The sequence below is a fragment of the Meles meles genome, chromosome 4 (genome assembly GCF_922984935.1).
Source record: "Meles meles chromosome 4, mMelMel3.1 paternal haplotype, whole genome shotgun sequence".
Taxonomy (NCBI): Eukaryota; Metazoa; Chordata; class Mammalia; order Carnivora; family Mustelidae; genus Meles; species Meles meles.
Genome location: NC_060069.1, coordinates 9,584,646 through 9,605,700, shown reverse-complemented (window position 1 = coordinate 9,605,700; position 21,055 = coordinate 9,584,646). Strand labels below are relative to the sequence as shown.

Here is a 21,055-nt window from a genome sequence, read left to right as displayed (position 1 = left end):
GTCCCAGCTGCCCGAGTTGCCAAGGCACAAATGCATGAGTGAGTTCAGTTGGCATCACATAGAGAACAGAGAGGAGCTGCCCCAGGTGAACTCAGATTAAACTGCCAACACAGGGAACTGTGAGTGAATAACGATTGTTGTTTTTGGCCAGGAAATTTTGGGGTAATTTGTTCCTCAGCAACAGATAACTGAGAACAGTAGTTTCTCAATACTGGGGAAGTTCCAGTAGGGGCTGGGCAACCACATAAGGTTTGGGAAGAAAGGAATCCTGTACTGGCCAAAGGTCCTCTAAAACTCTTTCTATAAGAGGAAGGAATGAAAAAGAGGAAGGAAGGAAGTTAGGAAGGGAGAGAGGGAGGAAAGGAAGGAGGGAAGGAGTGTGGGAGGAGAGGACAGGAAGAAAGAGAGTCAAATTGAATCTGAAATCAAGACATCTCAAACCTTATTTGTTTATTTGTTTGTTTTTTTAAGGTCTCATCTTTCCATCATGATCATGGTTGTCTTTCTTCCCTCTCTTAGGTTCTCTTCTCATTTGCTCTCCAAGCTCTCATAGTGCTTGATACAAGAGTTACAGCTTGTCTCAAAGTAGATCTAGTATTTTCAGACAAAGCACTCCAAGTTCCTCTCAAATCCATCAAAACTGAAATTGCCTTTTCCCCAAAACTTCCTCTAATGTCACAGTATGAACAAGTAGTGTAGGGATTTCCCTTACAATTGGAAAGAAAAGATCCAAAATTAGCTGTGATGATTCCTTTGTCATTTTCAATAATTTCTATTAACATCAATTTCTTCAGTCAAGAAGGACATAACTGATGAAAATTTGAATGAGTTAGATTTCAAGTTATCTTAAGAATTATAATGATAATTCATGGAAAGTCTCCTTATTTCCATCTTAGGCTAAGGCAGACCTGTAGTGGAGGATGGGTTGGTGCAGCCAGACAAGGGCTCCAAGGAAGCTGAATCAGAACCTGCAGGTACTTGGGGGCTTTTACGGCTGTTGGGCAGGAAGGGGGTACTGATGAACCAGGTCTGAGTATTTTGTATCTGTCTTGGAATAAAGTTTTCATGTTATTATAGGTTATTTGCTTTACATCTACAATCCCCCTGAACTCTCCCACAACTCCCTCTTAGAGATGAAAGATGAGGCTCAGGTCTTATGGTGGTAACTGGTGGAGCTGGGATTCACCACATCAGTCTCACGCCAAAGCCTGGCCTATTAACATAGTGCTTCCTCTAGAAAGGTCTTGGAGGGGCTCTCCTTTTTGTTCTTGCAAATTTCCTTTTTGGTCACCTCAGAGTAAGGCTATTCATGAAGGCCTTCTGAGAATTAACCCAAGTTAATCAAGAATTTATCCTACAGAACTATGACTCTCACAGGAAGGGGCTTAAAAGAGGACGGCTCCTCTTTTCATCTCTGTTTCTTCTTACTAAGTTTCCTTAGTAAGGACTAAGGTTCCAGCCTCTATCTTCTCTCTCTATTCTCCATTCTCTTGACATTAACTACCTGTTTGTTGATGGCTCCAAAATACATCTACAGGTAGACCTCCCCTCCAGTTTTCCAAACCCCATTCTTGAACTTTCCTCACAAACTGGACCTCCCTGAAATAAGACTTCCTTACTCAGAAATGGCACCAATGTTTACTCATCTATCCCCCTCATATACAAACCCTCAACACATCTTATAGCTCCTGTCTCTAAAACTCATCTTAAAACCCATCTCCACCTCCAACATCACTTTTTGAGCCTAAATCATTATCACCTCTTCTCTTGCCTTCAATAGTAGCCTCCTGACAGATCTGCTTTCACCATCTTCTCTCTCTATAATGAATTATCTACACAGTGGTCAGAGTCATTTTTAAAAGTTAAAACCAGTCATGCCATTCTCTAGCTTGGACCTCTCTGCACCACTGTCCGGTAGAACTTTCTGCAATGATAGAAATATTCTACATCTGTACCAACCAAATTGAAGCCACAAGCCACATGCGGTTATGGAGTACTTAGAGTGTGGCTAGTGTGGTTGAGAAATCGAAATTGAAACTTAATTTTCATTAATTAAAAGTAAGACTAAAACACTCACACGTAGCTAGTGGTTCCTGTCCTGGTGAGCACAAAGCTGTATAGTTCTTACCACATTTAGAAGAAAATCCAAACTCCTTTCTCCAAGCTATTAGAATGTGCTTTTCCTGGTCCCTGCTTCTGTCTTTGACCACTTCTCATCCACCCTCTCTGCTCCAGATTGACTAGTCTCTTCCACATCCTTAATCACACTGAGTTCTTTCTTCACTCAGGACTTGGTAATGCTATTCCCTCAGCCTGCATGCTTTTCCCTTGCTTGTTACACGGCTGGCTTCTTTTCGTCTTTAAGGGACTTCAACTTAAATGCTGCCTTTTCAGATTATCCTTCCAGTACCACACCTTTATACTACATACCCTTTTCAGTGTCACAAACAATGACATTTTTGTTTTTTGTTTATTTGATTCATGTTTGTATTTTACTCTGATGTGCAGTCATGACACAAGTAGAGCTTGGCTCTTAGTAGGTGTCCTGTAATAAGTACCAGTAGAATCGATACACAAGAGAATATCTCCTACAGTGCAAATGCGCCCCAGTGGGGCTGAGTGACTGAACGAAATAAAATCTTTCTGGTATCTCGATGATACAGAAGAGTATATAGCATATGATTAATTTCCTCAGTGGGACTTGAAGATTCATTCTTGCTTGTTTGGAAGCATTAGACTTCGGTTTCTTCAACTATTATATATGCTATAATTTTACTTATTCTACCCTCTTAGGAACCTAAAGAGGAAATGTTTCCTACATTTATTGATGTGGCTATTTTTACTTGTAGAAGAGAACAGACACAACTTCGTGAAACTTTTTAGAACTCTAATCCATGGTATTGATAATTCATTGATTTATTAGTTCAGTTAGGCCTGGCTCAACAGAGCAACAACTTCTCTGACTATCTTGTTATACTGGGTGTGACTTCATTTATAATTTAGTGTTGGTTTTTTGTTTTGTTTTGTTTTTTTAAAGATTTTATTTATTTATTTGAGAGAGCGAGAGCAGAAGAGAGTGGCAGGGAGTCTGACTCAGGGCTCAATCCTAGGACCACAGGAGATGTGGTCAAATTCCTGGGATCATGACCTGAATGGAAGGCAGACACTTAACTGACAGAGATACCCAGCCCCTCAATTTAGTTCTTGTTTTTACTGTGGCCCTGAACCTTTGCATGCCTGCTGGTATGCAAAGGTTCGCATGTTTCACAAGTTGCTTGGAATCCTGGATATTAAACAGAGCATATACAACAGGTTTTGTGGGAACTATGTGGCAAGTTGCCCTTGATTTTCTAGACCAAATATAAGTACTTGACAAATGGTCTGGTTCAGATTAAGCTTCCAGTTCTAAAGAATGTTAATTTATTCCCATCCCGTCTAGGTATATCTTGACCTTATTTATATCTGAAAGAAGAGACATGGAAAATGAGTTGTGACATCCTCTGTAATCAGCACTTCTGACCAGGCCAGGTATAGGACCTTATCTCTAAGGGAAAGACCTTTCCAAAGCCATTGAACACTCAGCTGTCACACTTTTCTGTTCCATGGGGACAGTGGGCCCCAGAGTAAGAAGGTTAGGTATTTTGGTTTTGAGATCCCCTGAGGCAAGGAGTTAAGCTTAAGTAGTTCATTTGGGAAGTAATATCAGGAAGCACCAACTGAGGAGTGGGGAATTGAGAATCAGAGACTGCCAAAGAAGTCTGCAGTCAGTTGCCACTGTGGGCAACCAGGGCCGATTCCTGCTGGGGAACTCTAGGAACTGCATAGAACACACACTCAGAGTTCTGTGCCCTGTGGGACAAGACACCTGGGGTATTTACACTCCACCCCCCGCCCCCCATTAGTTATGTGTTTAGGGCTGCTCCCTGAAAGGAGCTACACCTTCCCTCATACTTCACCTGGCTGTGGGCAGAGGCAGAATAGGGGCTTCAGTTACCAGAGAAATCCCACAGGCAAAGAGAAACAGGTTTCATGGCTAGAAATTGGGTAGATGAACAATGAACAGGTAAGAACAGCAGTTACCTGGTTAGGGTCCAGAGGACAACAAATGACTGATCAGTTTACAGATACATGAATGTATGTGTGCCTGAGAGAAATGAAGAAGACATTTAGGTTGCTGTATGGCATGATGAAGTCCCTATATGCCTCTGTTATGTGCTGGGGTTTGGGTCCATGTCTCAGTATCCAGTGTGTGCGTGAAATGGTGGAGCCGAAAGAAAATCCCGTGGCTGTAATGAATATGTGGAGGAATCCGATAATTTTTCCAAAGCAGTAAATATGTAATTAATGTCACCAAGTCATAGAAAGAATAATATTATCATAAACAGATATTTGGGAAGCACTAACTACATGCTAGGTACTCCTCTCAGTGCATACCATGAATTATCTCATTTAATCTTCACAAAATTCTATTAGGTAGGTACACTGATCACCTTCATTTTTAAGTGAGAAAACTGAGGCACAGAGAGGTTAAGTCACTTGTCCAAGGCTACACAGCTAAAGGAAATCAGAGATATTCTCATCTGACCTCTCTGTTTTACTGACGGAGAAATAGTACCACACTGGGGCAATGTCATCTCCAAGCCCACACTAGTTGCTTTGGTTGGGTTAGTAGTAGAATCTAGGTACTCAAATCCCATCATGCTTCCAACTTGTCACATTTAATCAAATATTGATACCTCTTCTCTAGGTATTCCATGTGTAGTGGGTACTAAGGATACATCAAGAAAGAAGTGTCTGGGGGAAATACCATGTGTGATTTACCACCTACCTGTTTCCCTTCCATTGCTCCTCTCATCTCCTTGAATGTGGACGTGAATTCTCCAATGAAGTCATGTTTGCCATTGGAGTCCCAGTCCCATACTATGCACTGCAAGAGGAGAGAAAGTATCTCTTAAAAAAAAAAAAAAATCAAGAATGAATCCACAGTAGCTGAAGGCAGTGTACGGAAGACCAGATGAGAGATGCCTGATCTGGAACAAAAACCGAACACTCCACAATTGTGGCATGTGGGATATATTATGCCTTTGGTTTCTATAGTTGTTTTTTTTTTTTAATTAAGTTTTTAATATAATTTAATTTTTTAAAAAATTTCTTTCTTTATTTGAGAGAGAGAGAGCATAAGCATGAGCAGTGGGGAGGGGCAGAGGGAAAGGGAGAAGCAGACTCACCATTAAGGAGGGAGCCCAACAGGGGTGGGGCTCGATCCCAGGACCCTGAGATTATGACCTGAGCCTAAGACAGACACTTAACGAACTGAGTCACCCAGGTGCCTCATTTTGACGGCATCTTTTTAAAAAAAAATTTTTTATTTTTTCAGTGTTCCAAGATTTATTGTCTATGCACCACACCCAGTGCTCCATGCAATACGTGCTCTCCTCATTACCCACCACCAAGCTCACCCATCTCCCCACACCCCCTCCCTTCCAAAACCCTTAGTTTGTTTCTCAGAGTCTATAGTCTCTCAAGATTCGTCTCCCCCTTGGATTTACCCCAATTCACTTGAAGAAAAACAAATTTATCAACTTTTGCTTTCTCTTTCAGTGTGAAGGCTATGGTAGATAATTCTTCTTCTTGGAAAACATATTAATAAGTCCTTTGGTTATGAAGGAGATTGTATTAAAATAAATCAAAATGGAAGAGGTTAAGACAAATGGAGCTCAACTGCTCTGCTGAATAAAATAATATCAAGTTGAGTTTTCCCTTTACAACTGCAGACATGAACATAGGACCCAGGAGTGTGAGTTGAGAAGTTTGGCAAGGATTCATCAGAGGGCTGAAGATGGGCCTGACATTGGAGTAGGAGGAGGTAATAGACAGGTAGGGAACTTCAGAAACTGTAAGATCTAAATTTCCAGGTCAAGTCATTTAGATAGCTCTCCTCTCAGACGCTCTCTCTACTTCCTCTTTTCCTGTTAGCCCTGTCACGCTGGTAAATCTGCCACCCATAACAACATTATGCTAGTGGTGACTTGGAGAGTAAAGGTGAGGGGCTATGTCCATGTTGTGGGACAAGCAGACCAGAGAGCAGTGTGATACGGCCCACAGGGACTGAAAACTGAGGGAGCAGGGTTGTGGAGGGAGAGCTAGACAGATGACTCCTAGGAGTGGGGAACCCCACAGAAACACTGGGGAGGGTGTCAACTTCTGCAGCACATGGAAGTAGAACTCAAGATATCTTATCCAGATTTTGTGAAATGAATCTTTGACCCTAGGGAGTTGGAGAATTACAACTAACATTCAGTTGATACCATTCAATGTACACTAACTTTTTGGTCACTACATATTGACTCAATTGGTAGATGCTACAAGTAAACTTCTAATAGGATCTGTTACATCAGTCTGAGTCTCTAAGTGAGTGAAATGCACAGCAGAGTCTCCAGGTGACCCGGGATGGACATTTGTATCTACAAGAAATAAATCACTGCTGTTCTCAACCACTGAGATTGCTACCACATAACCCAGTCTGAGAACTACTTAAGTGGGGCGCCTGGGTGGCTCAGTGGGTTAAGCCTCTGCCTTCGGCTCAGGTTGTAATCTCAGGGCTCTGGGATGGAGCCCTGCATCAGGCTCTCTGCTCAGTGGGGGTCTGCTACCCTCTCTCTCTGCCTGCCTCTCTGCCTACTTGTGATCTCTGTCTCTCAAGTAAATAAATAAAATCTTTAAAAAAAATTTTTGAAAGAACTACTTAAGTACTTAAACTATTTACATGTCTTAGGAAAAGGTATTTCAATTTACCTTGTCTGATTCCAAAAGGGAGAAAACAAATTTTGTGAGGAAGTTACAAAGAAATAGCAACAACAAAAAAAGTATTTCTCAGGAATTACACCTGTCTGGACACAAAGTCATCTGTTTGTGTAAGAGTGAGTGTTTTATTGCTAGAAATGTTTAAGAAGAAAGGGCACAACTATGCTCCAAAAATGTGGTAGAGAAAGTCAAGTAGAGAATGTTATGGAGGATTTAGTCGGATGTTCTTTGGGTTTTCTCTAACTCAGAGATGCTAAGATTAGTTGGGGTTGTACAGGTTGCAAAATAACATCAATGAAAGGCAAAGCTCTTTCTGGTTGAAATGCTAAGCATACCAATGTTTGGTAGGAGGGTTGAGAACCCCCTTCTTAATTCGAAGCCGGAAGAAGTTCTTCCTCATTTATTCCATTGGATGGTGGAACCAATCAATGATTCAGCCATTTGGAAAAATGTTTTAGAATGTGCATTGTAAATATCATGTTGTTGAACCCTGTCCATTGATCTGCAGTCACTTACAACCAGGGGCTTTTCTCTTTGTTTGCCAATCCCTCCTTGCTGCCTCTCCCTCCTTGCCCATGTATGACCTGGGCCTGGACACAGAAAGAAAGAAGGCTGGTTCTTGGGACCCTGTTTTTAAGGATCCTAATTTTGCCTGGTAATAAATACAGCCACGGCACACCTGAGACTGATGCTCAGGTCTCTTCTACCTTGAGGAGCAGATTAAAGAGACAAAGGGAGCAGAAGCACAGGAGAGAAAAGAAGTGGTAGCAGCCTTTTAAACACTCTTCTGCATTGAGGAAGAGGTTGAATCTCCTTCCTCCTGCCTCCCTGATCATAGCTGAATATAGAAAGAGCAAGAAGGGATGTACAGAATACTTCAGCTTGTCACAGAATCTTAGGCAAAAACCACCTGTCACTCCTTTTTTGCCCTCTGTTAGATGTCCCGTCATGCTTTAGTTACTTTCCCCCCTTCCACCTGGCATGCACAACATTCAGGATGTTTGTAATGCACTATTTCTCAGGGACAGAGAAGGAGCGACCACTGACCCTCCATGGGCTGGAGGAGGAGTCAGACTTGATGGGACTCTAGTCCTGGCCTCCTGGGGGCAGGCCCTGACGCTTACATGGGCTCTGCCTCTTTGACTGGCTAGCATTTCCCACTGCGGCAGATGCAGAATTCTGTTTTGACCTTTCTCAGAAGGGACCCTAAAGGATGGAAGATACAGTGAAGCAGAAAAACAAAAACATTCTTTCTGTCTCTCCCTGCCACGAAGCTGGCTTCTGACAGCTCTGATGCGGTTGAGAGAGGAACACATCTTGGTGAAAAGTAAACAGATCAGCTGCCCTGTAGAAAAACTGAGACTGAGGCAGGGTTCCTGGTGTGAATCAATAAGGAAGCCTTGACAGATCTGTGAGAGATTAGCAGCTGGAACCCTCTATGAGCCAGAAGTCTTCTCAAGTCCCTGCATTTCACAGTGGAGTTTAGTATGCATTCTTACCGTGTCTGAGCTCCATAGAGGATCCGATCAACTCCCTCATTTTACAGAGACAGACGTGATGGCAGAGAAGTGAAATGGCTTCTGTGATTTCACCCAGCGCAGGGCTGGAACTAAAATCCAGGTTTCCCACCTCCCTGATTTCATAGCTCCCACACAGATAGCAAATTATCATAATTAAACTATATATATATATATATTGCTTACTATGTACCAGACTTTTTCTGAGAACTTATTTTATATATATATTTATATATATAAATATTTTATATATATTTAGTTTATATATGAAATACATATATATATACATACATATATATAGACTCATTTAATCCCCAGAACAATTTATTGTTACACTTATTTTATGGATGAGGAAATGGAAGCACAGAGAAGTAAAGCAAGTTTCCCAAGACCACTCAGCTAACACTAGATAATCTTTGAACTAAAAGTAGTTCATAGTTTGTCTTAACTGATCATCTTTTGTGAACTCATGCCACTTGGTTTATGGCCTTTAATCCTTTATGGGAACCTTGAAATGATAATACTATTATCACCATTCATAGGTAATTGCCATTCACAGGCTTAGAGAGATTAAGTGACTAAGTAACTTGACTGGACACCTAGAAAGTGACAAAGATGGATTTGAATGCAGGTGTTTGTTGCCATAGCTGAAATATTTTCTAATATACCACACTGTCTCTTAATGGAAGCAGAAATTCAGAATTAGGGTCTTCTAAATTTGCTCTGTGTAAAAAATCCCATTCTGTGATTGAAACTATAAAGTATTAGGATTCCCCGAAGCTCACTGAACACACCAAGCAACAGAGAGGACTTGTTCACTGTTCCCAAGCAGTAGGCTGCATAGACAGTATGTGCATGGCCTTTGGGGTCTTACGCATTATCTATGAAATGTGTGGATAGGAGTGTCTTGAGAGTACACTACACCATCCTGCTGTTATTTTATATTTGCGTGGAACCCATTATAAGAAAGATATGCCAACTTATTGTTCATTAGTCTTTTGTGATGATTAGTTTTATGTGTCAACTTGGCTAGATTACAGTCCCATTAGTAAATTTAGTAATTTAGGTATTGCAGTGAAATTATTTTATAGACACAGTTGATGAGTTCATAATCAGTTGACATTAAAATAAAGAAGATTTTGTGGTTCCATATGAATTTTAGGATTGTATTTCTATTTCTGTAAAAAAAAAAATACCGTTGGGATTTTGATGGAGATAACATTGAATCTGTAGACCACTTGGAGGAGTATGGATATTTGGAATGATGTTAAGTCTTCCAGTATATGAACACGGAACATCTTTCCATTTACTTGTGTCTCCTTTAATTTCATCAATGTTGTCATGAAACAGTGTTGAATTCTGTCAACCCAGAATAGCCAAAGCAATCTTAAGAAAAAAGAACAAAGTGGGCCACACATCACTTCTAATTCCAAAATATATCACAAAGCTACAGTGATTCAAGTAGCATGGCACTGGTATAAAGACAAACCTATAGGCCAATGGGACAGAACAGAAAGACCAGAAATAAACTCACATATATATGGTCAACCGATTTTTGACAAAGTGTCAAGAATGCAAAATGAAGAAGAGTCTTGTTGACAAGTGATGTTGGGAAAACTGGATATCCAAATACAAAGAAAGGAAGGAAGGAAGGAAGAGAGAAAGAGAAAGGAATTCAGTCTCCACCTTTTCCATACGCAAAAATCAACTCAAAATGGATTAAAGATTTCGACATAAGACCTGAAACTGTTAAAACTATTGTAAGAAAACATGGGAGAAAGCTACTTGACATTGGTCTTGGTAATGATTTCTTGGATATGACACCAAAAGCATAGGCAATGAAACCCAAAGTAGACAAGTGGGATTATGTCAAACTAAAAAGCTCCTATCCAGAAAAGGAATCAACAAAATGAAAGGTATCTTATGAAATGGGAGAAAATATTTGCAAGCTGTTTATCTGATAAGGGGTTAATTCCCAAAATATAGAAGGAACTCCCACAACTCAACAGCAAAACCCCCAATAGCCCAATTTTTAAAAAATGGGCAAAAGTCTTGAATAGACCTTCCTCCAAAGAAGATATAAAAATGGTCAACAGGTATATGAAATCATGTTCCACATCATTAATTATTAGGGAAATGCAAATCAGAACTATAACAAGATAGCACCTCACATCTGTTAGGATGGCTATTGTTAGAAAAAATGAGAAAACAATAACAGTTGTTGCCAAGGATGTGGATAACTGGTAGCTTTGTATACTGTTGGCGGGCATACCTTTCTTATAATGGGTTCCATGCAAATGTAAAGTAAGAACAGGATGGAGTAGGGCAAACTCTCAAGACACAGCTATCTATGCATTTCACAGACAGAGCTAAAGACCCCAGAGATCATGCACACACTGTTGTCTATGCAGCCTCTTGCTTGGGAACAGTGAACAGGTTCTCTCTGTTGCGTATACTGTTTCCCATGTTACTTGTTTAACCTTTACAGCAACCCTGCTAGTGAGAGCGTTTGCAATTGTCTCCATTTTATAGATGAAGAAACTGAGAACTAGAGAGCTTAGTGACCTAGTGTTCAGTGTTTAAAGTATGGCTGCCTTTGACATCAGAGTTCTCAGGGTCAGAATCTGATGCAGTTCCGGGTGGGGAGTAATGAACTCTCTAAACTGTGATCAGGAACTATATAACTGCCACAAATCACTGAAGAATTCTCATAGATAAAGGGAAGGTCTTCTTCTCCTGACTTCTCAAATTTTCATTTATTTATTTTTAATCACTGCATACTTGTCATTTGCTCAGGTGAAGCAGAGTTTGCTGTCAAGTTTCTGTTACTTCTTAGTCACATCGTCACCTTAAGCTTCCACTGCAATCTGTTTATATTCGCTCTAACATCTCCGCCTGCGTGGTCATCACTGGCCCGTATCCACGACTTGAAGGAAACCTCCGAGCACTCAGATTTTTATCAGGGTTTAGCACAATTCTTGGGCACAAGTACGAACTCAGATAAATATCTGATAAGCGAATGAAAAGGGTCTCTCTTCCTGAGTCAAGTTGATGACAGTTCTCTGAGTGGGCCTATCGACACTGCAAAGGGAAAGGAAGATATTGCAATCATCTTGTTGATTTTTATTAAAAGAGACAGTTGAACCAGATAATAAGCTTTGGTGGTTGTAGACATGGGTGTAGGAAGGCAGAAATGGGATTATGGACATAATTTAACGATTGTAGTCACAGGTGCTAGGGGCTGGGAAGCAGGAGAGCTAAATTCTAATCTGAGCTCTGCAGGTAGAGCCATGAGACCTCGGGAAGGCTTCTCAAACTCTGTGCCTTGGTTTCCTTCTGTATAAATGTGTGTCTGGGGAAGGAGAATTAGAAGGAATGTTCTGTGAGGTCCCTTTCCAATCCAGAATTCCCTAGTTACATGACACTATATATTTATTCCTTTTTCAACCTTCTGTTCCAAAGTCTGAGACTTTCATATTAAAGTAATACAATTCTTAATTAACTATTAATACCTGGTAATGTAACAATACTCTCCTTGTTCGCTTTTGTTAGGTATGTATCTATACACCTTGGAGAGCTTAAAGCGTATTGTTCATTGTCTCATGGCGATCCTCCCAAATGCCACTCCACTCCTGGGAGAAAATGGGTCCATTTTTACAGATGATGATCCTAAAATATAATAAAGTCAGTGAAGGTGACTTATTCCCAAGTGCAGATCTAACAAGAGCTGAATGAGGACCTGAACCTGGCTTCATTGCTCTACATCCAGGGCCCTTGTCATTATACCACATAGCTTCGCAATAAACTTCTGCCAGGTGCCTTTCCACTGGAAAGCTTTTCCCCTTCTTTTCTTTTTTCTTTCTTTCTTTCTTTCTTTCTTTCTTTCTTTCTTTCTTTCTTTCTTTCTTCTTTTAAATAATCAACTAATTCACAATATCTGACCTCTCTTGGGAAGAATACATTTATATACAATTTTAATGTTCTCTTTGATAATAAGAACTTTTCAAAATTGCCCAGAATGATTAACCCAGGAGGGGGTCTTACTGAGTTCATTTAAAGGTGGAATTTTAAATTGAGACCATCAAAATTAAATGCTAACAATGTAGGGACCAAACTGTGTTTCATATCACTCAGTCTAGACCAGTTTTCTAACTTCAGCTTTTAGAAAATCAGGCAATATTCTATCATTTTAGGGAGGTTTTAGGCAAATGTATAGTCATATTTCAGAGCAGCCAAGATTAGGGATTTGTGAGAATTTTACCCATAACTTAGTATTTGGGATGACTTCTTTTTTGTAAAAATGCAATGAGAACCCTTAACACAAAATTGGCTTAGTGGCTTATATAGCACTCTAAATATCTACAAAAAGAATATCAAATATATATATATTTGTTTATTTGATGGTTGTGACTTGGGCCCTGGCAGACCTTGGCTGGGTATGTCCATGGGGAGACGATCCAAGTTCCCTTGATTATCTTCTAATCACTTTATTGTGATTGCTCACTGCAGAGCTGGCAATGACTATTTGACATTGACCCAGCTGTTAGGGTAAGAGTTAAAAGCAGTTCCTCCATTGTGACATGAATACTCTGATTAGGCTTCTGAGTCTGGCAGGGCAGAGGGCTACGTGGAGTAAAACAGAGGGCTTCATAGTAGAGCAGAGACTGAAGCTGGATCCAGTTAGATGGTTACAGGTAGGATGGGTAGGATAGATGGAGGGGAAAGTTTCTCAAATAAACATTATGTAGGTGCAGCTCCAGAAGTGGAAGGCAGGGCAGAGGCTTCAACTATGTCCATCTCCAGGAGCCACCTTTGCCGGAATGGTGAGCAGGACTAGTGGAAACTTGTCTGTATGACAGCCCAAGTATCTTCTGAGGGACTCATTCGGAGGTGAGGAGAGAGTAGGTTCACAAGATGGGTCCAGCAGCAGAGAATTGGACTTTACAGGAGTGGGGCAAGGCTAAGCAGAGTCTGGTAACAATCACCCAGGTTTTTCCATGGGCTTTGCCCCTGTGGATTCACGTTTGAGTTCTAGGGAGGAGGCTTTCAGCAAAAAGGCAGCCTAAAAGAGCATAAAATACCAGGGTCTTGTGTACACCAAGAGAACAGAGAGAGTAGCTTTGATGCACTGAGAGCACCAGAATGTAGTCCCAGGGACTCAGGTGCATGGAGCATGCAGTGGAGGTATTGCTTGGGAGCTGGGGGAGGAGGGAGGATGGGGACAGCAGCAGCAGCAGCAGCAGCAGCAGCAGAAATGTCTGGACGCCTTAGAGGGCACAGCTTTGGCATTCACATGCTAAGGCATCCACGCACCAAGCTGCAGCGGCAGCAGCAGGGAGAAGACAGTGTAGGAGTCTTTGGGATCCATGGAATATGAGCTCTCTTGGCTTCGGGTTAGTCCTTCTGATACAACGGAAGTGGAGAAGGGCCCTTAGCTGGCCTCAGGGGGTGCAGAAGTGGGAGACAATGCACAATTTGAGGGTGGGGGGTGTGGCCCATGCCAGGAGGTAGCTGAAATGACTTGCGGGTGAGTGTGCAAGAACTCGCTTGCGATTTTCAAAGAAATAATTGAAGGGTGAACTTTAAAGGAGCAGAGAGAGGCCAGAGGTCTTGCCTTAGTTGCTGAAGCAAGATCTTATGAAATGTAGGTTCTATCACCAGTCTTTAAAAAGAAAAAAAACTATATGAAATATTGGGAATGCCAGCATGTTTTAATTCCAGTGTGGACCCTGTAAATGAGGCTGTGCATAGTCATCCACCATCTGTTTTCCCTGTCTGGCCTGCCCTCACTCACTGATCCCCGCCTCAAGAGGAAACACAGAGCATCTGGGACAAGAAGTCTAGATGAGTGGAGGAGTGCTCTGTGTTCCTTTTCAGTACTGTACGTCCAGAATGATGCGGCTTCCTCTAATCCTGAAACTCATATCAGGTGCTTCGTGGGAGGAAGATCCCAAAGCATGAGTTCCCCTTGTAGACTCGGGTCAGTGCCATTTAACTCAATCTGCTTTTTTGGTCCTGGGCTCTCTTGCCGTCAACTGCTGTTTTTTCTTCCAAATCTGCTCTCAATTTACACTTTGCATTTGTCTTACCACATTTCTAGTAATCAGGCCAAACTGCCTTTTCCACAACTAGAGAGTTGGTAGAAGATGTAGTTACCTCCAGGAGAGGGATTATCTTGACCTTGGGGGTAACATGTTAGTGGTTTGACAAGGGGGGAGAACTGGCAGCACTTTTGGAGTCATTTATAATTTGAATTAAATCTCTTCCCTTTCACTGGTCAACTGTGTAATCATCCCCAAATCACTTTGCCTTTTTCTACCCGGTTTATTAATCTGTAAGGAAGGGATGGTAAGTCTTCTCTATTCACTAGGTTGTTGCAAGAATTTATTTGACACGTATACATTATTTATTTCTCATTTACCATGGGCTAGAGATCGTGATGGCAATGGGTATAAAGAGATGAAAGATGTATCTCCTGCCCTCAAGATGCTGACAGTTTAGTGCAGGAGATGCAGTTGCAAATAAATAGAATGGACATGGCAAAACTGGAGGGTTGTGCCAAAGGTAGTCACCATGGACAGTCAGGAAGGCTTGCAAGAGCAAATAAAGAAAAGAGCACCTCCTAAGTGGCATGTGCAAATATAAGAGCTCTTCAGTTTATTTGTAAAGAAGGATAAATGGTTAAAACTGGATCCTTTTCTGAGCATATAGTAAGGAGAGATAGAGCAGATGAGCACTCTGGGTGCCTGCAGGGACAACTGGAGGACACAGAGCTACTTTCTCCTTCCTCTTGCTTATCCTGGAGCCTGCATGGGACTGGAATGTAATCTGCCCAGTTAAGTCTCTTGTCTCCTGTGTTACATGCTCCAGAGACACTGAAAGCATCTCAGAGCACTTCCCTGTAGGAACTTGTGCTATGCAATGAAGAATGCCCCAGGATATGATGATGGAGGTGTGGTGCTGAAAAAGGACAGATCTGGGAAGGCACTGGTGTGGGTCCTCACCTGGCCTCTGATGTTTACCAGCAATGAGACCTTAAACAGGTCATTCTACCTCTCTGGGACTCAGTCCTCTTCTGCAAAATGACTGGCTTGCATTAAAGGAACAGTGATCAGAAAATGTTATGCCTAGGGATTTAGTATGCCTAAGAGAGCTTGTTAAATTTCAGATTCCTAGGCCCTACCAGAGATTCTGATTCAGTTGTCTGGGGAGGGTACCAAGAATCTGCCTTCAAAACAAGAGTCTTGCCAGTTTGCATGCATGTGGCCTCTGGACACTTTGAGAAGCAATAGACAGAAAATCTAGGCATCCTGACAACAGCGGCAGTAATTTGTATTTACAGCCTGGCTTACACTGTCTTCTTCAATCCAGTAAGAAACCTGACCACAAACAGAAAACAACATTCAAGGGCCATCCTGACTCCTTAGTGATCATGCAATGCAGCACCACTCTAAGCAGGCAAGCAACATTCTCAAAGGTTACACACAGGAGAGTTGGACTAAGAGATTCCCGGAAGGGAAGGGTGATGCGATGTTGGTTTTATCTTGCAATTCACACATCTCTTCTTCCTGGACTGCAGCCAATCCCTGAGACATTCCACAACGAAGTATATCACTCTTTGAAGCTTTCATTGGAGATTTATGGCTTTGGGAGGCTTGGTTAGTTCAGATAAGCTTCAGAGGCTCCCAAATGCTTGTCCAAACCTCTTTAACTTCACACCTCACTACTCTCTAGGAAGATTGAAGCTCCTGTGGTTGTGTGGGCAGAGTGAAGAGGCAGGCTTTGACAGTGACTTTTGCCTCAAGCTTTCAACAAGAGCTCTCTATCTTCATGATCAAAGTCAGTCTGAATTGTTTCAACCTATACCACTCTTTTCTACCAAATTCACAGGTATAAGATCTATCTGAGAAGCTGATATTCAATCAGGGGCTGATGGGTGTTGGACTCAGGAAACTTCCTTATGTGAATTGCAAATATGAACACACTCTCCACCCAATGCACAGGTTCAATAACTTAAGTCAGTCTAGCAGGCTGTTGGGGTATGATGCATACTATCTCTAACATATAATAAAGTATGATTCCCCTTGATAAGTTCTGAAATTAAAAGGACCTATTCCACACCCTCCCGGCTCCCGGTCTCTCTCCTCTATATTTCCTGAATGTAACATATTGCAGATGAACCTGATACATTCGATAATAGGAGATTGAAAAAGTGACTACAGATTTTGCTTTTCCTATTTTATTTTATTTTTTGATTCATTATCTCACCTTTATTGAGTATCTACGCTGTCAGGAAATGAACTAGGTGCAATACACAGTAATACACATTATATCTTTAGTGGTAAAGATAGATGAATTAATTTTTACACACGTAAAGTTTATAGTCTAAAACAGACATTAACCCCATGTGGAAAAAAGTGTAAAACTAAGGACTTAGTTAGTTGAGTAACTGAATGAGTGAATGAAACAAACATGTGAATGGCATCTTTCATACAAGAATCTTGGAGCACTTTTCACAAATGGTAAGTGACAATTCCCTCTTAATGTTTTGGAGGATCTGTAGGAACTGATACAGAATTTAGATTCTAGATTAGGAATATAATCTATTTCATTTAGAATTTGTATTAGTTATATAACCTATAACTTCATAACTTTATAACCTCAGAGTTGTAAGACAGAAAGGCCATTCCAGGGTTCACGAGTCTGAGCGTGTGTATCCACAATAGGTGCCATGAAAAGAAATAGAAGTCTACCTACATCTCATGTGGCAGAGAAACTAAGGAGAGAGGCACTCTGGAGGAGGGGGGAGATCTCAACATTTTGAATAAAGATTTGTCTTTCACCGAGTCACAAAAACAAATGCTCTGCACAGCGCTCAGTGGGAGGAGTACTGGACAGAGTCAGGAGCTTTGGGCTCTTGGTCTCAGAATAGCCGTTCCCTTTTTAGGCAGGATACTTTATCTCTCAGGGGCTCAAGGCTATCACCTGGAGAAAGAAAGGATTAGACTCGATGGTCCTTAAGTTCCTATCCTTCTCTTACAATGATTGAAAAATTAAGTGATTTCTTTCTCCTTCATTAGTGTCATTCCCACACATCAGCGGGATCATACTCGATCCGCTCTGGGAAGAAGGATTAGTATCACACTTCCTGTGTCATTGCATCCATTCTAGATAGTAATGACCCCCCGAAGTCGGAAGGCAAATTCTAAAAATCTTCCATTTGATTTTTACCTAATACAGATCTAACTCCAGCAGGTATTGATATTATCGAACTAAAATTTTTTAAAACTACAGAATCCTGGGGGGAGCAAGATGGCGGGGAAGTAGGAGGAGGCACCATTTCAACCTGTACCCTAAAGTGAGCTGATTACCTACCAAAGAACTCCGACCACCCATGAAATCAGCCTGAGATCAGAATTATACACGTCTGGATCTCTACTGGAGCAGAAGACGCCAGTGGCAGGTAAAGCAGACTGGGAGCGTCGGACTGATATCGGAAGATAAACAAAAGGGGGAGGGAGCCACCAGAGGTGACCGATTGGAAAGTAACACCCCAACACGAGAGTGCCCTGCGTCTGGGGACCAGCATTAACTTGGAGTCTGGTTGAAAGCACTCAAAAAACAAACAGCAAAGGATCGCGGTGGGGGGGGTAATAGTGGGAACCTGAGCGGTTAGGGTCAGGGACCTAAGTCCCCGGACCCAGGACAGCCTCCCCTGGCGCGGAGCCAGAGAGAGTGCGACGGAGAGAGTGCACCTGAACGCCAGCGCACCTGAGAACGAGTGGGGTCTGGCTCCCGTGAGGGGCTGGGAGCCTGGCCTGACGGCAATCCTGAACCGCGCGCGTCCCACACCCTCCCTTGGGATAGGTGCTCATAGGCGCTAGCCTGGAGCTCTGGCAGCAGGAAAAACCAGATATTCCCAGCCCGGGACAGCGGGAAAATCTCAGCGCGTGATCTCTGCTCGGAACCTCTCTGGCGGTCTGGAGCTGCCTAGACAGCCACAGCTGCCCTGGTTTTGGGCACAACGAGGAGCTCCTGCATCCCCAGGGACAGTGACCCAGAACCAACTCTGCCAGCAGCTTTTGCAAAAACAGTCTGAGGCTTCTCTCTGAGAGGGAGGTTGGGGTGCTGTTTGCTCTCCTCTAAACCTCCAAAAACCATCAAAAGCTGTCAAGGCGAGAGAAAGCAGATGAAAGAACATAAAAACCCCCAGAGAACAAAAGACTGGAAAAAAAAAAAAAAAAAACAGTTTCCTGAAAAAAAAAGAGCTCACCCCCTTGAGGGGAGTGGGAGGACCTAACTCAGGGAACATCATTGTCTGAAAACCCACGTGGCAGGCCCCTCCCCCAGAAAACCAACCAGGAAGGAAGGAAAAAAAAAAAAAAAAAAAGACTACAAGAGAACAACCACCACTACTTCATAAATACAACTTTTATTTTTAACTCTTTACCAATATTCTGGTTCTTTTTTTTTATACATACAGATAATTTTTTAACCTATTTACCATCACACTGAGATGTCCAGTACATCAAAGTCTTTAATAACCTTCTAACCTGAACTTTTTGATACATACACCCGTGTTTTTCTTTTGTTTTTCTATTTTTTTTAATTTTAACTTAGTTTAGTCTAGTTTATTCTTTTTTTAATTTTTATTTTCTACTATACATATAGAGCTAAACTTCAAGGTAACCCCCTTTCCCCAATCAATGCTACCCCTATAGGCAAACCAGTTTCTAATCCCCCTGTAACTTAGGAAAGTTGAGTCCCTTAACAAAAACATCAAGATACCTTCAGGAAGAATCAAAATAACCTTCCTCACCCACACTGAGAATCTATAACCATTCTCCCAATTTTTCCTTCTGTCAGTGTTTCTGTGAATTTGTGTCTGTCCTGACAATATATAAATCTTATACTTGGGGTTCTTTCTGAGGAGGTTTTTCCCTTTTTTTTGCTTATATATACATATTTTTTTCTCTTGTCATATACTTTTATCACTCTTTTTGTCTGTCTGTTTTTGTTTGTATACTCCACAAATCTTACCTTGTGGCCCATTTGGGCTGAGCCTTCTCTTGTATCTTCCCTTTTTTTCCTATCTCTCTCTCTCTCTTTTTTTTTTCTTCCTTTTTTCTTTCCCCTTTTTTTTTCTTTCTTCTTCTCTATTTCTTTTTCTTTTCTTTTTTCTCTCATTTGGGTGGGGAATCCTGATTGCACAGAAGCGTTCCAGGGTGCACATTGACTGCACCACAATCGATAAGTCCAGCTGCATCTGTTTAGTCATCTCTTACCAAAATGACTAGGAGGAGGAATACCCAACAGAAGAAAAATACAGAGGATGGGCCTTCTGCAACAGAACTAATGGCTATCGACATAGACAATATGTCAGAAAAGGAATTCAGACTAACAATTATCCAGGCAATAGCTAGGTTGGAGAAAGCCATGGATGACCAAACAGAATTGATTAGGGCAGAACTGAAAGCCACCAGGGATGATGTTCACAATGTTAGGGCAGAACTGAAAGCCACCAGGGATGATGTTCAAAATGCTCTCAATGAGTTCCAGTCCAATCTAAATTCTCTAAAAGCTAGGGTAACTGAGACAGAAGATAGAATTAGTGATCTGGAGGACAAACAGATAGAGAGAAAGGATCAGGAGGAAGCCTGGAACAAACAGCTCAGAAGCCACGAAAACAGAATCAGGGAAATAAACGATGCCATGAAACGTTCCAACGTCAGAATTATTGGAATCCCTGAAGGGGAAGAAAAAGAAAGAAGTCTAGAAGATATAGTGGAAGAAGTTGTCTATGAAAATTTTCCCAATCTCACGAATGGAAACAATGTTCATGTACTAGAGGCAGAAAGATCTCCTCCCAAGATTTTAGATTCTCGAAAGTCCTCACGGCACCTTATAGTTAAAATGGGGAATTATGTTTCAAGAGAGACCCTCTTAAAAGCAGCTAGGACAAAGAAGCTTCTTACATACAGAGGAAAGCCCATTAGAATAACGTCAGACCTTTCCACAGAGACCTGGAAAGCCAGGAAGGGCTGGCAAAATATATTCAGAGTACTAAATGAGAAGAACATGCAACCAAGAATACTCTATCCAGCAAGACTGACATTTAAAATGGATGGAGAGATAAAGAGTTTCCAAGACCGGCAAGGCTTAAAAGACTATGCAACCACCAAGCCGACACTGCAGGAAATATTAAGGGGGGTCCTATAAAAGAGAAAAAATCCTAAGAATATCATTGAACAGAAATATAGAAACAATCTATAGACAGAAAGACTTCAAAGGCAACACGATGTCAATAAAAACCTATCTCTCAATAATCACTCTCAATGTGAATGGCCTAAATGCGCCCATAAAACGACACAGGGTTGCAGATTGGATAAAACGACAGGACCCATCCATATGTTGTCTACAAGAGACCCATTTTGAACCTAAGGATACACCCAGACTGAAAGTGAAGGGATGGAGAAGCATCTTTCATGCCAATGGGCCTCAAAAGAAGGCCGGAGTAGCAATTCTCATATCAGATAAATTAGATTTTAAACTAAGGACTGTAGTCAGAGATACAGAAGGACACTACATAATTCTTAAAGGTACTATCCGCCAAGACGATCTAACAATTGTGAATATCTATGCCCCCAATATGGGAGCACCCAATTACATAAGAAAACTATTAATCAAGATAAAGAGCCATATTGATATGAATACAATAATAGTAGGAGATCTTA

General features: G+C 41.5%; 1 protein-coding gene across 2 annotated transcripts in view; it reads right to left on the bottom strand.

The window, feature by feature from the left end:
- The window catches only part of CPNE4 (copine 4), a 505,564-nt gene that overhangs the window by 40,117 nt on the left and 444,392 nt on the right, over window positions 1-21,055 (bottom strand). For both annotated transcript variants that reach the window (XM_046001314.1, XM_046001315.1), the window contains exon 8: window positions 4,829-4,927. In XM_046001314.1, the coding sequence (XP_045857270.1) occupies window positions 4,829-4,927 (99 nt within the window). The remainder of the gene's footprint in view (window positions 1-4,828; window positions 4,928-21,055) is intronic.